This window comes from Myxocyprinus asiaticus, chromosome 33, assembly GCF_019703515.2.
Source record: "Myxocyprinus asiaticus isolate MX2 ecotype Aquarium Trade chromosome 33, UBuf_Myxa_2, whole genome shotgun sequence".
Taxonomy (NCBI): Eukaryota; Metazoa; Chordata; class Actinopteri; order Cypriniformes; family Catostomidae; genus Myxocyprinus; species Myxocyprinus asiaticus.
Window position 1 is genome coordinate 35,707,465 of NC_059376.1, and position 21,216 is coordinate 35,728,680.

The window sequence follows — 21,216 nt, forward strand, 5'->3', positions numbered from 1 at the left end:
ATAATTAATATTATTATTATTATTATTTGCTATGAATATCACAAAATGTAGGTGGATAAATTATGTTATCTTTTGTGTTTGTTGGATTTATAGTGTATTTAACAAACGTAGTAGTTTAAACATTTCACCACAAATCTATTTCAAGTTATTTAAAAACATTTGCTTGTAATGTGTTGTTATTGCATTTCAATAAGAATTCATTTATGAAGTCACATGGAGGATCACAAAGTTTGTCAAAGCACTTAATTTGCATCCATTCCTTAGTGCATTTGTTGTCTTTTCAGTTACAAGCAACAGTTATTGTTCTGTCCTCTATAGAAAGGCACACTGGGGGTTACCATGGTGAGGCAAGTCAAGCTAGAACAAGACTTTGTGACTTAGTGGAGTCCTGGTATTCCTTTCACTGTGTTGGGGGAGGCTGCCAAAAAAGCAGGCTTCAAAGGAAATGTTAAGGAAACGCACAGATGAGCTCAGTTTTTCTCGCTTGTTGTTTGTGGTTCGTATTTGAGCGTAGCTCTGTGTTCCTTGTTTGATCAGAGTTTCAGCTTTCAAAAGGTTTGATACTGTGCTCCTTCTAAAGAGAAACTTCATAGAGCTTTAAAGAATATGACATTTATATACAGTTGGTTTTGGTCGCATATCCTTTGAATTAACACGGAAAAGACTCTGTCCCTTAAAGGTGAAGTTTGTTTTTTACGTATTGAAATACTTTCTCTTATCTATGCTTAATATGCAGAGACAACTATAAGTAGGTAATATGTGTAGTAGGTTGAAAAGTGTCAACACTGTGGTGCAATCAAAGCATTGCTTAAACTATTGCCTGACTAGCCAAACATAGCAACATTGGGTCAGCCAATGGCGTGAGTTTGGGAAATCTGTTTCTGTTTGGACGACCAATGGCATATGCGAAGGAGTGTTTAGGAAACCTGTTTGAAACATCAGTTTTGCAATTCCGTTTGGTGATGCTAGTGGTGCAGAAATTACAGTACACACTTTACATTTAACCTCTGAGTGGTTTTGGAGCATTTGTGTTGTTATCTTTTGTAGGAAGAGGCAAACATATCATAGAAGCTAATATGTGTGTATTTATGTAGGAGTGTCTAATGAACCAGACCAACCTGTCAGCACAGAACTCTCTCTCGTGGAAGAGAAGTCCAAGGAGCAGCGCTACAATAGCGGGCAGTTTTTCTTCGAGTATCTGGTGGTGGTGAGGCCTAAGAAGACCAAAGATGAGACATATGAACCACAGATCATCTATCAGTTTCCCAAGGTGATACAGACAGACCATGTGTCCTGGATGCAGGCACATGTAGAAAAAACACAGTTTTTCACATTGTTAAGTCGTTACAATGTTTTTAAAATCTCAACAACAAAAAAAGTCTTATGGGAAAGGAACAATCTCATTTTAGACAGCAGTTTTAATCTTGTCAACTTTTAGGAGTACACTAGCATGCAGATGGCCTCAGAGCAAACAGATATCGACTGAAAGCCACAAAACTCCAATTTTGATTTGATGAAGTCTTTAAGAATGTTCATTATTACATTTACAACAGTAAGTGCTACAATACAAAGTTCCAAAAATGGCTGGAGAAGTACTAACTAATAGATAGTTTGATAAAGCAACAGTTAGCTGGTGGGTTAAGCTGGTGGGTCCAATGCTTGTTGAAGTGTTGTGTCTTTAGGCGTTTATTGAAAATTTGTGAGGGATTGTGAAGGTGAAGTTTGGCATGAAATTTGGTAGTCTGAAGTCATTTCTCCAAATTTAAAGACTTGAAGTATTCACACATATTGCTCTCAGGCCAAAGAGCTCTGCTTTAAGTTTTATTTTACTGAATTTGTTCAGAGAAGATACACTCAAAAAATATTTTGCCTATTTTTAAGATTTACGAATTACGAAGTAAACAATCCATCAAAACAATTTTGATTTTCTGATTTTTTTTGTTACAACATAATTCTAGTAAAGCTAAAATTAGAAACCAAGACAAAAAATTATAGTATAATACCCAACATGGTACGAGCAGAAAATTATTTATTTCTTATTAGATGGGTTTATTACAGTAGAGCAGTCTTTTATGGGTAATCTCATCATACTTACTGTGAACACATCATTTATGTGGTCAATTGTACATTGTGATGTAATATCCTTTTTTAAATGCAGCCAATGATTAAATGACGAAATTAAGGATGAAATTAGTGAAATTATACATTTAAGATTTATTTAGATATTAGTGATTATCTTTATCATATTGATCAGAGTAGCAACTTTAAGAAATTATAGGACAGTTTTAATAAATGATTCCAGAAATTAGAATTTATTTAACTTTTTTGGCATATACAGTCCTGTCCAAAACACATTAGATGCTTCACAAAAACATTTGTCTTAAGATGGTTATTTTATATCTTAGGAATCAATAGGAAATGTCAGTTTTAGATTTCCAAATATTCTCTTTGCAAATATAATTAAATAGAAAAAGAACAAGCAGTCTGGCAACAGATTGTATGGCCCCCACAGAGCCCGGATCATTTTTAAAACATCCTCGCTATACAATATTTTTCACAACTGCCTAGAACTTTTGCACAGTACTGTAAATATGTTCCTTATTGTTTCTCTCTTTGTTTCTAATGACCACAGAAGGATGGAATGGTGCGATTTCAGAAAGAGGAGGAAGAGAAGACGTTGAAAGCGCTCACACTCTTTTGCTTTCCTGAGGGTGTTAACTGGGCTCCTTTAACAGAATATCGCAGGTACTGTTACCGTTGGACACGCCATTTCTTCCAGCATGATGTGTGGTCACAGAAACCGTATTTTCACGTTCTCTCCCTTTCTTCTACTTCACAGTGAAACATTCTCTTTCGTGCTTACAGATGTTGATGGAACCAGGAAGAATGGATACTGTAGGAGGCTGCTGGTAAATTTTGACTGGGCTTATTAATGCTGCTTGATAAAACAATTGTCACCATGACTATTACTCTTATTTTGGGTTTGTTTTTTTTTGTTTTTTTCAAAATACATAAATTAAACCTCAAATTCAGTGTTGAAGAGGAGTATGGATTTAATCTTTTAAGTGAATTTTCATAAATAAAAAAAAACATTAAAAAAAGAAGTAAACCCATAGACTTTAAAAGAGGGACCGGAATATCATAGAGACATGGGGTTGACCTCTTTTGACTTGGGCTAGTAGGTAACCACCTAACAACCACCCAGAACACCCTAGCAATGTGTCAGAGAGTTTTGCATGGGCAAGCACCAGGCACCAAGTTATTCTTGAAGGCATAAAAAGACAGAAAAATGTAGTCAAACCTTAATAAGGAACATTCATATATAATGTAAGTTGTTGTTACATGTTTATAAGGAACTTGCTTCTGTTTTTCTGTCTGTTTTCTTGTTCAGCCGGATGGAAAGGGTGCTCGTCCTCCTGAGGCCTACTGTGTCATCAGTAATTTAGCCTGCTTTGGACTCTTTTCCAAGGTGAAATATCTTAAGTCTTTTACTGGCTCATGTACATTTCTTTTGTGCTATGTATGTCAACTGTAACTGCTTCTGCACTTTATGTATTGTTTTGCTAATGTATAGCATTTGCAAACTTTACATTTAGTTTTGTTAGCATAGTTTTAATTCACAGACAGACAGAGTTTGTTGTCTTTGCTAATCTTTAAAGTAATTTATTGGGGCCTGGGTAGCTCAGTGGTAAAAGACACTGGCTACCACCCCTGGAGTTCGCTAGTTCGAATCCCAGGGCATGCTGAGTGACTCCAGCCAGGTCTCCTAAGCAACCAAATTGGCCCAGTTGCTAGGGAGGGTAGAGTCACATGGGGTAACCTCCTCGTGGTCACTATAATGTGGTTCGTTCTCAGTGGGGCGCGTGGTGAGTTGAGCGCTGATGCTAAATCTTAGTTCTCTAAATTTCAAGAAGCACTGAGTTGAGCTGTCTGTAGATACATTTACCATTCACCATTTACTGTGTGCGCTAAATCACTACATTTGTGGGTGAATATTTTGTTTGTTTGAGCTGAACTTTGTGCAGGTACTTTTTTTGATGAGCACTTGTTTGTTTAGGACAAACACCAAAGACAAGCTAATGTGACCTTGAAGAAATGGACACTCAAAATTGGGCCTTTGTAAACAAGTTATTGCTTATGTTAAAAATAATACACTATAAAAAGCTAGATAAATCACATTATTGCTCAGAGGTCACTGTTTCATTGTTCAGGAGTCTTAATCAGAATGATATCACATTGAAATCAGAAACAGTAGGTTGACTTTAGCTAAAATCAGTCCATGCTTACCGAAATGCGAAACACTGCCCCAATGGCCAAAGCGGTAAGTGGTGTTGGGCGTATGTATGGGCACATGTGAGCTCCATTTTCTGAGTGAAATGTCCACAGAGGGCCACCAAAAGCTAGATGTTTTCAGCTGTATACAGGCTGTAATACAGTTAAGAGGAATGCATATTTTATAAAACTTTTCCCCCATCCCAAACCCAAAACCTAACTGTAAAATAAAATTCCAATAGAATGGCCCCTGAAGGTTTCTGCATTGTTCTGTCTTTTCTGAGCGCTGAAGCAAAAATACTTATTATTAATTTGCACTTTATCAGTTGACTCCATTATTAATTTGATCTGACTCCAAATTATATTAATCTGACTCCAATTTAAGTTGACCTCTAATTTAGATTACAGCTCTAATTAATTTCTGATCATTCTTTTAGTTTGGTCTTTTTAAGTTATTGATTACTCTGAATCATCGTAATTTTCATTATCGTTTCATTCGGGTTCCGATTGTTGCTTAGAGTCATATGCCAGCCGATTAATTACATAGATCTCTCGGACACATTCATAGTCAGCGGATGCAGGGTTTACTAATATCATCTGCTTGCTCATAACCAGATGATAGTTTTATTTAGTCACGTTTCATACAACTTGCTAAAACGGTGATAAGCAGTGACTTACGTGGTTTTCTCCTATTCATAAGCTCCAGTAATGATCATTATCTTGGACATAAGTTTGCAGTAACAAAAGGCGTCCCTCGAATCTACGGTGATAAATGATTTTGGATTTATTACAGAATAAATCAAAAAGTACCTATTTATTTGCCAGGTAGGATTTAAAACATAAGTTACAAAATCAGTCAAAGCCAATTTCACACATGATCAGAATAAACAAACATTTCTAAAAATAAAAACAAGTCAAAGTAACATATCTGGCAATAGAAAGTGACACACAGCAATTGTGCAGGAGATCTGACTACAGAGTCCTGGTAGAGAAAATTACACACAGCAATTGTGTGGGATATTTGCATACAGACTCCCCGAGCTCTTGGCCAACCTTCCTTATATATCCAGACAGAAAACATTGTGTACCAAATGGTATTATCCTTTGAACAATGAGAATTTGGGGGTGAATAGGTTCTTGGCTTCCTGGGTTTTAACCTTATTAACATACAGGAGATCATTTCAATTGTAGGTCAAGGAGGGGGATAGACCTCCAGAATTATGCAGTATTTGACAAAGACCTTATAACTTTGTTACCATTAGTTTTACCAACATGGGAAAGAGACCACTATACCAGTCGCACAGAGACCTCTTAAATGATATCAGACACATACAGTTGCATTCTTTGTTTTCATGGTATTTGTTATATTTTTACATATAAATCTTGTGTCTTTGTACTGGTCCTAAGTTGTTGAAGGGGGGAAGGGGGAGAGAAAGAAGAGGGGGCAGCAAGGTGATTTGCAATTTATCACACTGTGGTTATATTCAAGTGAAGATTTCAGCTTTGTAAAAGAATGCAAAGGCGATTTGCAATTTATCACACGTGGTAATATTCAGGCAGCTTTTGTAAGAGAGTTCAGATGTTGTCTGAAGTCGAAAGTTCTTTGTTATTCCATGAACTGATGTGTGTTGGGCTATCAGACATCTTGGCATTGGCCTTACACTAACCACAAGTGGAGTAAAAATTACATGTTAGTGGGAAAAATGCAACCTCCAAATTGTGCTCATCAATGATTATGCGAATGCGATTACTCCCACACTGATGACGTAACATGGTTTCGGTCGAGCCACAGAAGATAAACACACTGATGCCAAAATGTGAAAATGTCTGATAGGAAATGCCGTTTGTTTGTGCGTCGGCATAATGTGGCTGATCCTCGGGTACCGGAACTATCGGAAACAACATGCCAACTTCCGTGTGATCATGTTGTCTTAATAGAGTTCTTTTTTAAGTATGAACTTCATCTTTGATGTTTCTCCTAAAATTCTTAGGGGAAAATTTTACACTAATGAGACAGCTGTTGACATACAGTAAGATTATAGAGCTATAAAATTAACGTGGATAGCGTACTGTAGCTCAGATAATGGCTTGAAATAATTGAGGTCTCTTCTAAAACTCTAGAGGAGACAGTAGTGTTTGTTTCAAAAGTCACCCAGTACTTCCATTGCTCTCAGACAACAACTGAGATGGTAGATAGATCTCATGTGTTATATTTCTTTCATGCAGGTTTAAAAATAAATTTACAGTAAGAGTTTTTCACCAGTATTTTTAATGATCAAAGTGATTTCTCTCAGTGATCTTCACTCATTGCCTAATGAGTATACTATGTGCTTCCAGCATTGTTTAACTAATCTGTTTGCTATTTTAGATCTTTGATGAGGTTGAGCAACGTAGGAAGATCTCCATGGCAATGATCTATCCATTTATGCTGAGCCTGAGGGAGGCAGCATTTCCTGCCCCTGGACACACTGTTAATATCAAGAGCTTTATTCCTGAAAGAGGCACTGAGGTAAGAACCAGGTCTAGGATGTTCTATGTAAGCTACAGAAAAGAAGCTAATATAGTTTATCTAGCTTTGGGGGAAAGAAAACATTTTAGTCTAACATCATGTTTTTGCAGAACCACATCACAGTTTTAGGACATTGGATATTGGACATGTTGTTTCTGCCTTCTGACACAAAGCGTAACATACATATATGGATATTATGAAGTCCTGACCCAGTCTTTTGACCAATGTAATAAAGTCTGGTCGATACTGCAGCTTAGTCTCACCAACATCCACCCACAGGCGCGAACACATTTAACTATGCACAGCGAAATTCCATGGGCGAAAAAAGAGTGGGCAGATGTTGAGCATGTTTGAAACCAGCAAAAAAACTAATTGCCAAGCAACCTCTTTTTAGTGCTGCAGTTTACACTGTGTAAAGAGTGAAGAGTGAAGAGCTGTGGAAAATGAAACTCGCTAAAATGAAAATGTTGTTCATTGTAATGATTCAGTGTAACTGTGTACAAAGTACCACCTACACAGAGGTCACTGCCAAACAAAGCAACTTCCTATTGGTCATTGCGGTGAAATTCACCAAACTTTAACTCCACACTAAATCTGCGGGAGGAAATTCTTCACCACCAGATGTCCATTGTGCGAAATTCACGATTGCGCGGATTCCTATTGCGCGGACTGTATTTCGTCTGCTGAATTTTGCGGTGTTAAGGTAAATGTGGCCACTCCTTTAGACAGAAATTAATTATTTAAATCATTTAAATTTAAATATTTGACCAACCACAGTTAGTTTTGTTTTTATGTGCTACTAAGGAGAGGGTTTATCAGAAACAGTTACCACAGTAACAGATCAGCATGTAAAAACTTCAAATAATGCCGGCTAGTATACGACTACACAGAGCGCACAAAATTAATTAGCATAAATGTTTGTACAATTTGCAATCAGAATTTTTGTTTATCTAAAAGTAACAAGTACAGATTATTTCACAAACATAACTCTAAGCTAAATATACAGTTATGTTAATGGGTATCTAGTTTACTTGCTACTAAGCGGCTTAAACAAAACTCTTTACCATCTTTCAAAGATTCATTGCAAATAACCTACCGAACTATGGCAAATCCAGTGAATAGGTCCTCCTCTACAGTACTTAACGCAGTACCTTAAATGGATAGTTCACCCAAATATTTTTTCTTCATTTTCTCACCCTCATGCCATTCCAGATGTGCATGACTTTCTTTCTTCAGCAGAATACAAAGATTTTGAGAAAAATATCTTAGCACTGTAGGTCCATACAATGCAAGTGAATGGTGATCAGACCTTTTTGTAGCTCCAACAATCACATAAAGGAAACATAAAAGTAATCCATATGACTCCAGTGTTTAAACCCATATCTTCAGAAGTGATGTAATAGGTGTGGGTGAGAAACAGATCAATATTGAAGTCCTTTTTTACTCTAAATATCCACTTTAACTTTCACATGCGAAAGTGAAACTAAACAAATGTAAAGGTGAAAGTGGAGATTTAGAGTACAAAAAGGACTTTTTTGATCTGTTTCTCACTCACACCTATTAGTCAGAAAATTTGTCACTGTTAGTTAGAAATGCTTTTAAGGTGGGGCATAGCAATGGGTCAGTTACTTTGGAACTAGTGATTTCAGCCAACTCTTGCAATTTTTGTGTGAAGTATATCAGATGGTCAGTGTGGGCGATCTATGGGTGTGCCATCTGAGGCTGAGATTAGGGTGACTCTTTACATGAACAGCATGCTTTTTGCCATGTACACTGGTGGCCAAAAGTTTGGAATAATGTACAGATTTTGCTGTTTTGGAAGGAAATTGGTACTTTAATTCACCAAAGTGGAATTCAGTTGATCACCAAGTATAGTCAGGACATTACTGATGTAAAAAACAGCACCATCACTATTTGAAAAAAGTCATTTTTGATCAAATCTAGACAGGCCTCATTTCCAGCAGCCATCCCTCCAACACCTTATCCTTGAGTAATCATGCTAAATTGCTAATTTGGTACTAGAAAATCACTTGCCATTATATCAAACACAGCTGAAAGCTATTTGGTTCGTTAAATGAAGCCTAACATTGTCTTTGTGTTTGTTTTTGAGTTGCCACAGTATGCAGTAGGCTAGCATGTCTTAAGGTCAATATTAGGTCAAAAATGGCAAAAAAGAAACAGTTTTCTCTAGAAACTCATTAGTCAATAATTGTTTTGAGGAATGAAGGCTATACAATGCTTGAAATTGCCAATTTCATACAAAGGTGTACACTACAGTCTTCAAAGACAAAGGACAACTGGCTCTAACAAGGACAGAAAGAGATGTGGAAGGCCAGATGTACAACTAAACAAGAGGATAAGTACATCAGAGTCTCTAATTTGAGAAATAGATGCCTCACAAGTCTTCAGCTGACAGTTTCATTGAATTCTACCCGCTCAACACCAGTTTCATATACAACAGTAAAGAGAAGACTCAGGGGTGCAGGCCTTATGGGAAGAATTGCAAAGAAAAAAACACTTTTGAAACAGAAAAACAAAAAGAAAATGTTAGAGTGGGCAAAGAAACAGACATTGGACAACAGATAATTGGAAAATAGTGTTATGGATCTTAACCCCATTGAGCTTTTATGGGATCAGCTAGAGTATAAGGTGCGTGAGAAGTGCTTGACAAGAATGTCCACATCTATGGCAAGTGCAACAGGAAGTGTGGGGTGAAATGTCACCTGAGTATCTGAACAAACTGACAGCCAGAATGCCAAGGATCTGCAAAGCTATCATTGCTGCACGTGGTGGATTTTTTGATGAGAACTCTTTAAAGTAGTTTAAGAAGTTCTGACATTTTTTTTCAAATTGTAATAGTAATTTTTCACATTATTAATATCCTAACTATACATTGTGATCAGTTGAATGCCACTTTGGTGAATAAAAGTGGCAAAAATACATTAATATACATTTCAATAGAAGTTTCAATCTCAATTACAAAGGGGGAAATAAAACATCAATCAGTAATAGACAGATAATGCGCTGAGAAAAGATGTGTTTTAAGCTGAGATTTAAAGATAGAAATAGAGATGTCACAGAGGCTCTGAGGTAGAAAGTTCCACAATTTAGGTGCAACTACACTGAAAGATCTCCCACCAAAAGTGGATAGACGAAATCTAGGGACAGACAACAATTTGGAATCAGAAGAACGAAGAGTGCGTGCTGGTGTGTATGGATGCAGCAGATCACATATATAACGAGGTGCCAGATCATTGAGAGCTTTGTATGTCAGAAGAATTTTAAACTTAATATGGCATGAGACAGGCAGCCAGTGAAGACTAAACAAGATGGGAGTAACGTGTGCAGAATGCTTGGTGTTAGTGAGAACTCTAGCTGCAGAGTTTTGGATGTATTGTAATTGGGCAATAGTTTTAGCTGGTAGACCAGTAAAGAGGCAGTTACAGTAGTCGAGACTTGATGATATGAAAGCATGAACTAGTGATTCTGCATCCCTGAAACTGAGAATGGGGCGAAGTCGTGCAATGTGACGTAGATAGAAGAAAGCAGTTTTAGTGATGGCTCTAATGTGGGCTTCAAAAGTAAGAGATGGATCGAAAGTGATTCCCAGATTCTTAATGGTTTTATTTCCATCAATATTGACACAAATGTCAATATTTCTTATTTGTTTGTGGCCCAGAAATCATGATCTCAGTTTTGTCAGCATTGAATTTGAGGAAATTACTGTTTAACCAAATTTTTACATCATTGAGACAGGCAGTTAATGAGCAGATGGCATATGTTTCATCAAAACGTGCCGATGTATAAATCTGGGTGTCATCAGCATAGCAGTGATAACTGAGACCATGACGATGGATGTTCTGATCTAGTGGGAGAACGTAAATTATGAACAGTAGTGGACCTAGTACAGAACCCTGGGGGATACCCTGAGTGAGAGGAGCAGTAGGGGATTTGTTTTTCTTAATAGAGATGAAATATTGTCTGTTGGTGAGGTAGGAAGAAAACCAGGATAGAGCAGTGCCAGTAATACCAATATCTGAAAGTCGGGAAAGGAGTGTTTTGTGGCATACAGTGTCAAAAGCAGAGCTCAGGTCAAGCAAGATCAGAATACTGAGAAATCCAGAGTCAGCAGAGAGGAGGAGATAATTAATTAACCTTCAAGAGAGCAGTTTTAGTGCTGTGGAATAGGCAAAAACCAGATTGGATTATTAGCTGCAAGATGTGATTGTAACTGGGAGGCTACAACTTTTTCCAGAAGTTTAGATATAAAAGGCAGGTTAGAAATAGGAAGATAGTTGCAGAGGGAAGATGGATCTAAGTTGGGACCTTTAAGATCTGGTGTAACAGCGGCAATTTTCAGATCAGTTGGAACAATGGCAGATGCAAGACATGTGTTTATCATATGTGAAATAGGTGCAGGAGTCACAGTGTTTAAGAAGGGAGGTTGGGGCAGGGTCCAACTGACAGGATGATGAGTTGGAATGTACAATTAAATCACTGACTGATGATGGGCTAGTGGGAGTGAAGGAGGAGAAAGGGTAGATAGGGTGTTCAGACAGACATTCGTGCAGAGGATCTTCACAAATGGTTGATGTGAATGTTTGGTATATGGAAACAATTTTATCTTGAAAGAAGTGCAGAAATTAGTCACAAAGTTCATCAGAGCTGTGTGAGTCCTGAGCTGGTGGGTGAATTAACTTGTTCACCATAGCAAAGAGGGCTCTAGGTCTACAACTTGCTTTTTGGATAATAGAGGAAAAGTACATTGAATGTGCAGTCTTGAGTGCTGCTCTGTACTTTAGCTGATGTTCTGTAAGATGAATGAACAGTTAGGCCTGTGTTTCTATAGAGTCGTTCAAAATGACAACCCACTCTCTTCATTGCCCGCTGTTCAGGAGTAAACCAAGGCGATGAGCGAGAAGAGGGCACTAGCTTTGTCTTGATGGGTTCGTGCTCCTAAAGAGCAGCTGAGATAGCTGAATTATAATTCAGGACAGGACAGTTTCAAAGAGTCAGAAAGTAAGGGTGCACAGACAGAGGTGGAGAATAATGAGGGGTCGACTGCTTTTAGGTTGTGATAAGATACCACAGTTTTCTTGTATGACTTACAGCGAGGAAAATTAAATGAAAATTCTGTAAGTTTGTTATCCGAGATGCCAATTTGTGTACCAGTTGTAGAAACATTATTAAGACCTGATGTACAAACTATGTATATGACCATGGGTATGGGTAGAAAAATTCACATGCTGTATTAAATTGAAGCATTCAAGAACATTCATGAGTTCAGTTGTATTTGAACAGTCAGTATCAACATAGATATTGAAATCACCAAGCAGTATAACATGGGTAGACATATCACAGGCAAAAGTGAGTATTTCACTAAGTTCAGAGAAAAAGTGAAGCTGATACTTTGGAGGTCGGTAAATCAATAACACAATGAGAGGAGTTTCGCCAACAATCTTGAGAGCCAGATATCCAAAAGACGTGACATTATCAAATTCAGTCAAAACCGCTCTCATGCCATCTCGACAAACAACAGCTAGTCCGCCCCCTTTTCCGTGAGGTCGGGGTTTAGACAAATAATTGTATCCGTGTGGAGTAAGCAAATTTATTTGTAAAAAGTCATTAGGTGTTTGCCAGGTTTCAGTTAGCAGTAGCATGTCCAGTTTTTTATCAGTGATGAGTTAATTGAGAATTGACGCTTTGTCCATTAGAGAGCGACAGTTCAATAGTGCCAAATCCTGACGAACAAATCCAAAGTGTTTTGATGTGGAGTAGTGATCATCTTTAGATAAATGCCTCAGTGAAAGTGAGTTTGAGCATCTTGCTGATGCAACATCAGTTTTACAGCACCGTCTTTTTGTCCAGATAGATGGAATTGCTGTGGGAGATGAGCGATAGACAGACTGGAGATTCCGTGGTGAGCGATGGATATACAGCGGCCGCCGGAGGATTCCAAGTTCACCACAGAGTTCATATGTCTCGGAGTCTAAACGTGGATGGCAGTTTAAGACTCTAAGTCATGATGTCAGTAGTTGGATTTCCATGGCATGAATGCCAAGGATGAGAGTGAGGAAGATAAAAAAACGCTTTAATAGATGAAATCCAAGACATGTTCATATGTGAGATATAGAGCAAAACCAGTCATGAGATGCCAGCTACAGCAGCCACAATCAACGATATCACGTTAGCCAGAACCCTGCCTAGTCTACACCTAACAGTTGATCGAGAGGAAGGCTACCCAACCTGTCAAAGAACTGTCGACAGGTGATAAAGAGAGTGGAGACTCACTCGATACCCATGCCGAGAGAAGTGAATGACAGATAAAAGTGAGGGCTCACGACATACCCGTGAAATGGAGTGTGAACTATCCAGTCTCCAGCTGCAGGTGAATGCTGTTTTTCTCTGGTGAGCAGAAAGAAAGTGAGGCATAGAATCCAATTCCTAATGTGTTATAGATCCAGAAGCCAACAGGATTTAACTTTATGCACAGACTAATAAATGAAAAGAAAAACAAACGGAAACAAACACGCAAAAAAAAGAAATATATATATACACTATATGGCCAAAAGTCTGTGGACACCATATGTGCTTGATGAACATTTGATTTCAAAACCTTAGGCATCAATTTCCCCCTTTGCTGTAATAACAGCTTCCACTCTTTTGGGAAGGCTTTCCACTATACTGTATGTAGTAACATGGCTGCAGGTATTTGCTTTCATTCAGACACAAGGCTGTCAGTGAGGTCTGGAACTGATGTTGGTCGATGGGGCCTGACTTACAGTTGCTGTTCCAGTTCACCCCAAAAGTGATCAGTGGGGTTCAGGTCTGGGCTTTGTGCAGGCCAGTCAATTTCTTTCACGCCAGACACAGTAAACCATTTCTTTATGGACCTCACTTTGTTCACAGGGGCATTGTCATGCTGGAACAGAAAAGGGCTATCCCCAAACAGTTGCCACAAATTTGGAAGCACACAAAGCTCAAGCCATTACATAAAGAAACATTAAGATTTTTCTTTACTGGATTTAATTGAGTAACCAAATTTGTTAATTAGAAGGGGGTGTCCACAAACGTTTGGCCATATAGCGTATATACAATATAGTCCGAATGTGAAGCGGCAGCCAAACGCGCACAGCGTTCTCACACCGGAAGTTGTCATAATCTTCAAAAAATATACAAAACCTGTACATTATTCCAAAACGTTTGGCCACCAGTGTATATGCACTATTAGACATGAAACTGATGACTGCTCAACTGAGTCACACAACCAATGTGTTTAGAGTAAAACATCAGTGAATTACAGAAGCAGTGTTGAGCAAGCCAGCAACTTGCACTTCAGGGGGTGAAAGGTAATCTGTTGCAAGCTTACAGGCAGAGACATGCTATCCACAAACACTCAGCTCCTCAGCATTGTCAAAACAGCAGGAAATTGAGCCGAGCTACTAGCTCAGGGGAGAAGGTCAGACTTTTATGCAGGCATGTCCTCATGATGTGTACCAACTTGACTTATTTCTGCTTGAATTTCTCCTCCAGCACATTTTTGTATGTGACATTCCATTCAATAGATCTTGACATACCCTACATCATAGTATTACACATAATTCTGCAATAAGGTAGATAGTTTTGTTTACCAATAGTGTAGTTAAATAGTTTGTTTGATCAGCATAGCTTGCTGACAGTATCCGTCCATCTGTCTGTCTATCTATCTACAGTATCTAACTATCTGTCTGTCTATCTCTGTCTGTCCATCTATCTGTCTATCAATATCTTTTTTATATCAGCCTATATAATTTATAACTCTTTACATTTAAAACAACAAATAAAACAAACAAAAACAGCCTACCTTGTATTACAAAAACATTATTTTTTCAATATATTTTTGTATGTAATATCTTATGTAACGCAATAATAAAATAGCAGTTTTTCCATCTGTAGATCATCAGTTTGACTCGCCCGACAGACTCGTGGCTGGAGCACGTGGATTTCCGCACATTGTTCAGTTGTCTGTCAGATGAGGAGGTGATCCAGGTGTTTGCTGCTACAGTGCTAGAGCGACGGATCATCTTCATCGCTGAAGAGCTTGGGTAATAACAAATTTACCTGCACATTCACCAGTGTTACCTGCACCACTATTGTTGAATTTACAGTGCCACGGCAAAAGAACTTGTATTCTTTTCAAGTTGTCATCTTGAAGTCTGAGTTGAATGTGATGAGTTAATTAGACTGGCTACAGGGAAATAATACAGAGACAATAAATAGACAACATGTATTTCTATTGTGTTTTCTTCACTGGCTGCATACAAAAAAAACAAACATACAGTGGGACCAGTGTGGTACAATTCACAGACATATGACTTATGATCCAGTTCTGAATGTCCAATTTAAACAATTAATAAATAAACGTCACACCTACTGTAATATATATATATATATATATATATATTAACATTTTATTGATTAAAAAAACAGGATTGATAAAACAGAATATACACACACAGAATCAAATTATATGTCCCCCCCCCCCAACCAACTACAAACATCCATTGGTCCAACACAAAATGAAAGTATACACATACAAAAAGTTTTTTTTTTTTTTTTAAATAGACAAGAGGAAACATTTAAGAATAAATATATATAAAAAAAAAAAAATCATACATTTAAAACTACAAATCTCCCTCCACTGCCCCTCCCCGAGAGCCTTCTATAAAGGCTAAATAGCTGCCCCATTTTATATTAAATAAATCTATGTTGCCTAGCCTTCTATATGACATTGCTTCAAATGCCGCTATGCTGCCCATCTCTGTGTGCCACTCTTGAAACAAGGGTGCTCCAGCCAACTTCCATCCCCTAAATATGATCTGTCTGCTGATTATAACACTGGCCAGGACCCAATTTTTTATGTATTTATCTCCTATATTAATGACCGCCCATCGCCTAAAATACAGAGTCTGTGGCAAAATGAAATTTGAGTGTGCAATACGTCACACATAAAACTGAACCATCAACAAAAACTCTTGGACCATAACACACCACCAAAAAACATGGGTTGTGTCCCCATCTTCTGATTGGCATTGCCAGCAGGTGGGTGTGTCTTTAAGACCAAGCCTATACAATCTAGAGGGGGTTCAATAGAATCGATGTAAAATCTTAAACTGCATAAGGCGCACCCTTGCATCTCTAGATGTAGACTTTTTTTTTTTCAAATAACATTTTTATTGATTCATAGACTTATCACAAAGAAAAAACCACAACATATATATAATGAATCACATTTAACATTAAACACCCACTATTACCCCTCCCCCTATAGAATACCTATAGAACTTAGATCTGGGAATCCCAAAAAGTTGAACCAAATTTTCAAAAGATCTTTTGAAAGATAACGGGGTGTAACTTCTCCGATTAGTTTGATAGAAAGGCTTTGCAATGGCGAAATAGGGGCAATAACTTCCTGTTCAATACAAAACCAGGGAGAGGCTCTCGCAGGTGGAAGTGACCAATGAGCCAGATGTCTGAGACTGAACGCATAATAATAAAGCAAAATCTTGGGTAGGCCTAGCCCACCTTTATCAATCGGCCTATGTAATTTACTGGAGTGTAATCTGGGACATTTACCATTCCAAATGAAGGACTTCGCTATGCTATCAAATTGCTTGAAATAAGAGAGGGGGACATCTATAGGGAGAGATTGTAGCAGGTAGTTGAATTTTGGAATACAATTCATTTTAATAACATTAATCTTCCCAATCATAGATAAATGTAATGAAGCCCACCTGCCCACATTGCTCGAAAACCTTTTTATTAAAGGGTCAAAATTAACTCTAACTAAATCACACAAATTTGCTGGGAATAAAATACCCAAATACTTTATGCCCTTTTTGGGCCACTGGAAGGCACCCGGCTGAAAAGCCGTTACCGGCAGTACGCTGTCAGAGCCAAAGCTTCAGATTTAAACCAATTAACTCTGTATCCTGAGAACTTAGAATAGAAATTAATAATTCTGTGGAGGCAAGGCATAGATCTAGTAGGGTCAGAGACGAATAATAAATTATTATCTGCGTAAAGCAAAAGCTTATGTGCCACATCTCCCGCCATCACCCCTGGAAAATCATCCTCCTTTCTTATTGCGGCTGCTAATGGATCCAGGGCAAGACAGAACAATAATGGGGAAAGAGGGCAACACTGCCGGGTGCCCATAACCAGAGTAAAATAATCGAAATTAATCAATTTGTTTGTACCGCCGCTACCGGGTGTCTATAAAGTAACTTAATCCATCCAATAAAAGTATTCCCGAACCCATACATTTCCAAAATCTTAAAAAGATAATCCCATTCTACCATATCAAATCCCTTTTCGGTGTCAAGTGAGATGGCAGTGATCAGAGTCTGATCATTCGCCACTGACCACATAATATTGATGAAATGCCTAATGTTATAAAAATGTTTTATCCCTGAATAAACTCCACCTGATCTATATGTATAAGAGATGTCATAACTTTACCTAATCGGTTAGCCAACATTTTTGACAATATTTATTCTAGCTGGATCAGGGAAATTGTACAGTAACTCTTACACTCACTTGGATCTTTGTCCTTTTTAAGAATCAGACTGATCCGGGCTTGTGTCATGGTTGGCGGAAGCTTTCCATTCTTTAATGATTCCGTATAAACTTCTAGCAAATGTGGAGCCAATTCTGTAGCATAAGATAAAAAAATTCAGCGGCAAAGCCGTCTGGCCCCGGAGCCTTGCCTGTAGGCAAGGCCTTAATTACCTCGCCAAGCTCCTCCAAGGTTATCTCAGAATAATGTAAAATATTATTGATTATTGGCAGGTGTAAGATATCAGCTATTATAAAGGAAAAAAAATAATAAAATTTTAATTGCAGCATTTCGGTCACAACCTTCATCAGGCATTTAAAAATGCAAAATGCAGTACTGATGAATTTAAAATATGTCATAAACAATCAAAGCAGATACATGGGACGCATCAGGACGGCGTTTAAATGTGATGTGGCCACATGTTTTTTGACTTCCTCTGTATGTTTTTTGTGATCCAATCACAAATGTTTTGCACCCCGTTTACAACTATATATAGCGCTGAACATTTGTGATCAAATCATCCGAAACGTCTTAATACCAGTTGTAAACATGGTCTAAAATGACTACAGCTGGAGTTAACGAATGCTATAGAACGGTTTCCGGCGGAAGTCACACCCACATTAGTTTCCCCGTAGAACCCCTAGGAAAAAGGTGGATAGGCTGTTTCTGGTTGCCAAGCAATGTAGAAACTTGGTGCATTAATATAGAATGTACAACAATTCACAGGTGTGCATTTATAGGAATTTTACAATGGCTTCAAACATGGCTCATCCAGTCAGAATTTAGAGTCAGAAGTATCTTTTTATAATAGTATTTTTAATAGGTAGAATGATGGAACCTAAAAGACATGTCTAGATTACATGTACTTTGTAACAATGATCAAACCCATCTCTCTCTCTCTTTAGTACATTGTCACAAGTGATCCATGCCGTGGCAGTTCTCCTCTATCCATTCATCTGGCAGCACACTCTCATCTCCATCGTACCAGAGATCCTAATTGACGTCGTCATGGCACCCACGCCATACCTGCTGGGTGTCCAGAAACGGCTTGCCGATCAGGCCACTGACCAGACAGATGTGAGTGCCTTATGACACTCTTAAAGGCATAGTTTACCCAAAATTGAAAATTTTGTCGTCATTTACTCACCCTCATGTTGTTCCAAACCCATTTGACTCTCTTTATTTTGTGGAATGCAAAAGGAGATGTTAGGAAGCATGTTAGCCTCAGTCACTGTTCACTTTCATTATCTTTTTTCCACACAATGAATGTGAATAGTGACTGTCCTTACCCTTCTGCCCAAAATCTCCTTTTGTGTTCCACAGAAGAAAGAAAGTCATATGGGTTTGGAACATGAAGGTGGGTAAAGGATGATAAAATGTTACATTTTGAGTGAATTAAACGTTTAAAACATTACAAGCTCTCTACACTTCAAACTATGTAAACTGACATTTAAATCTCTCTGCTCAACCAGCTGCTTGTTGTTGACTTGTCAGAAGGCAGAAAGGAGACATTTATCAAGCGTGTAAGTTTGAGCATCCATGTTTATTTCATAGAGAATATTCATTTTGAAATGTGTTGTCATAGAAAGGGATTTGATGTACAGTATGTACTATGGTTAAAATATTTCTTCAAACAGATGGGAGATGAGGACACAATATTACCTCACAAACTCAAAGACGAAATCAAGCAGGCCCTCGGTGCCAAAAATGAGAAATCAAGTAAGCAACGTTTCTGTAGCCTAAAGCCAAGTTCACACTGTATGAAGATTTCTTTTGTCCCAGGTCAAAATCATTGATCGCTTATATAATTTCTCATCACTTCAGGTCTTGAGGAGTTGAACCGGGTCGTCCCAGAAGCATTTTTGCCGTTCTTTATTAAGACGGTCGGCCACTTTTCTAAGTATATGGTACGGAATGGCCAAGACAAACAAGGCGAGTTCCAGCGAAAGAGTTTCTGTAAAGCTATAGAATCAAAGAGCACACGGCGGTTTGTAAAGAAATTTGTACAGACGCAGATGTTTGACCTCTTTATTCAGGAGGTCGAACAGAGACCCGCCTCTCAGGACGGCACAGGTAAGAAACACCCTCATTCTCTTACTGTTAAGACCAGGACCCTTATTTATAAAGATGTGCTAATTCTAAACGTAGAATTATTTCCTAAATGTATTTTATTTAAAAATAATTTGCTCTGATATATGCAGTGCTTCACATTTTGGCAAATGCACAATGTCATCCAGGTATACCTTGCATGCATAAAACTTGCATAGTACATTATACGTACTGCAGAAAAAGTATGGGTAGTATGTTAGTATGCTATTGCAAATATAGCTAGAGAATATGCCTAAAAATTATAACAAATTTTGTCTGTATGCACAGACAATGTTCCTAAATCCATTCCACTTTAACAATCACAAATAATCTCAAAATCATGTGCATGGACTCCACCTACAGGAAAGAATGCAATATAAAGTGCATATGAGAACTAAGTTATTCATTCATAATTAATGTTCATAATGTGCAGTTAGCAAGGTCCTCTTAAAAGTTAGTGCACCCATGGGCTCTGTACTATTACTATTCTGCTCTTATTCAACTCAATAACTTAACCGGTGATATAATTTCAAAAGCAATTTAGAAACAATATTCATGTATTTACCACACTTACATGCACACCATTTTCCGATTTAGAAAGCATTTATTCCAAAAAAGAGAATGCTTGAGCTTTGGAATATTCTATTAGCTGTATTTTCCAAACCAACTAAGGGACCGTTCACACAGGAAGCGTTATAAGTGCTAGACGGACATAGTTGACTGTTGTGCAGTGTCTAGCTTTTTAAACACGCCCCTAAGATGTGTACAGTCTTTCTTCACAATTCATTGTGCTACATTTTAAGCACTCATTCTCAATTCATTCTCTTCTTACACAAAAATGCATGCATGATTACACTTGCCATACCTAAGAACATTTTAATGTCAAGTTTGTCTTTATAAATGCCAATTTGTCACTTAGTGTAGTTTATATATATATATATATATATATATATATATATATATATATATATATATATATATATACAGGTGCATCTCAATAAATTAGAATGTCGTGGAAAAGTTCATTTATTTCAGTAATTCAACTCAAATTGTGAAACTCGTGTATTAAATAAATTCAGTGCACACAGACTGAAGTAGTTTAAGTCTTTGGTTCTTTTAATTGTGATGATTTTGGCTCACATTTAACAAAAACCCACCAATTCACTATCTCAAAAAATTAGAATATGATGACATGCCAATCAGCTAGTCAACTCAAAACACCTGCAAAGGTTTCCTGAGCCTTCAAAATGGTCTCTCAGTTTGGTTCACTAGGCTACACAATGATGGGGAAGACTGCTGATCTGACAGTTATCCAGAAGACACCCTTCACAAGGAGGGTAAGCCACAAACATTCATTGCCAAAGAAGCTGGCTGTTCACAGAGTGCTGTATCCAAGCATGTTAACAGAAAGTTGAGTGGAAGGAAAAAGTGTGGAAGAAAAAGATGCACAACCAACCGAGAGAACCACAGCCTTATGAGAATTGTCAAGCAAAATCGATTCAAGAATTTGGGTGAACTTCACAAGGAATGGACTGAGGCTGGGGTCAAGGCATCAAGAGCCACCACACACAGACGTGTCAAGGAATTTGGCTACAGTTGTTGTATTCCTCTTGTTAAGCCACTCTTGAACCACAGACAACATCAGAGGCGTCTTACCTGGGCTAAGGAGAAGAAGAACTGGACTGTTGCCCAGTGGTCCAAAGTCCTCTTTTCAGATGAGAGCAAGTTTTGTATTTCATTTGGAAACCAA

General features: G+C 37.9%; 1 protein-coding gene across 5 annotated transcripts in view; it reads left to right on the top strand.

The window, feature by feature from the left end:
* The window catches only part of dennd2da (DENN/MADD domain containing 2Da), a 34,940-nt gene that overhangs the window by 12,100 nt on the left and 1,624 nt on the right, over window positions 1-21,216 (top strand). For all 5 annotated transcript variants that reach the window (XM_051668217.1, XM_051668215.1, XM_051668216.1 and 2 more), the window contains 10 exons: window positions 1,095-1,270; window positions 2,633-2,745; window positions 2,840-2,909; window positions 3,392-3,469; window positions 6,641-6,781; window positions 14,717-14,865; window positions 18,284-18,455; window positions 18,851-18,901; window positions 19,016-19,097; window positions 19,203-19,451. In XM_051668217.1, the coding sequence (XP_051524177.1) occupies window positions 1,095-1,270; window positions 2,633-2,745; window positions 2,840-2,909; window positions 3,392-3,469; window positions 6,641-6,781; window positions 14,717-14,865; window positions 18,284-18,455; window positions 18,851-18,901; window positions 19,016-19,097; window positions 19,203-19,451 (1,281 nt within the window). The remainder of the gene's footprint in view (window positions 1-1,094; window positions 1,271-2,632; window positions 2,746-2,839; window positions 2,910-3,391; window positions 3,470-6,640; window positions 6,782-14,716; window positions 14,866-18,283; window positions 18,456-18,850; window positions 18,902-19,015; window positions 19,098-19,202; window positions 19,452-21,216) is intronic.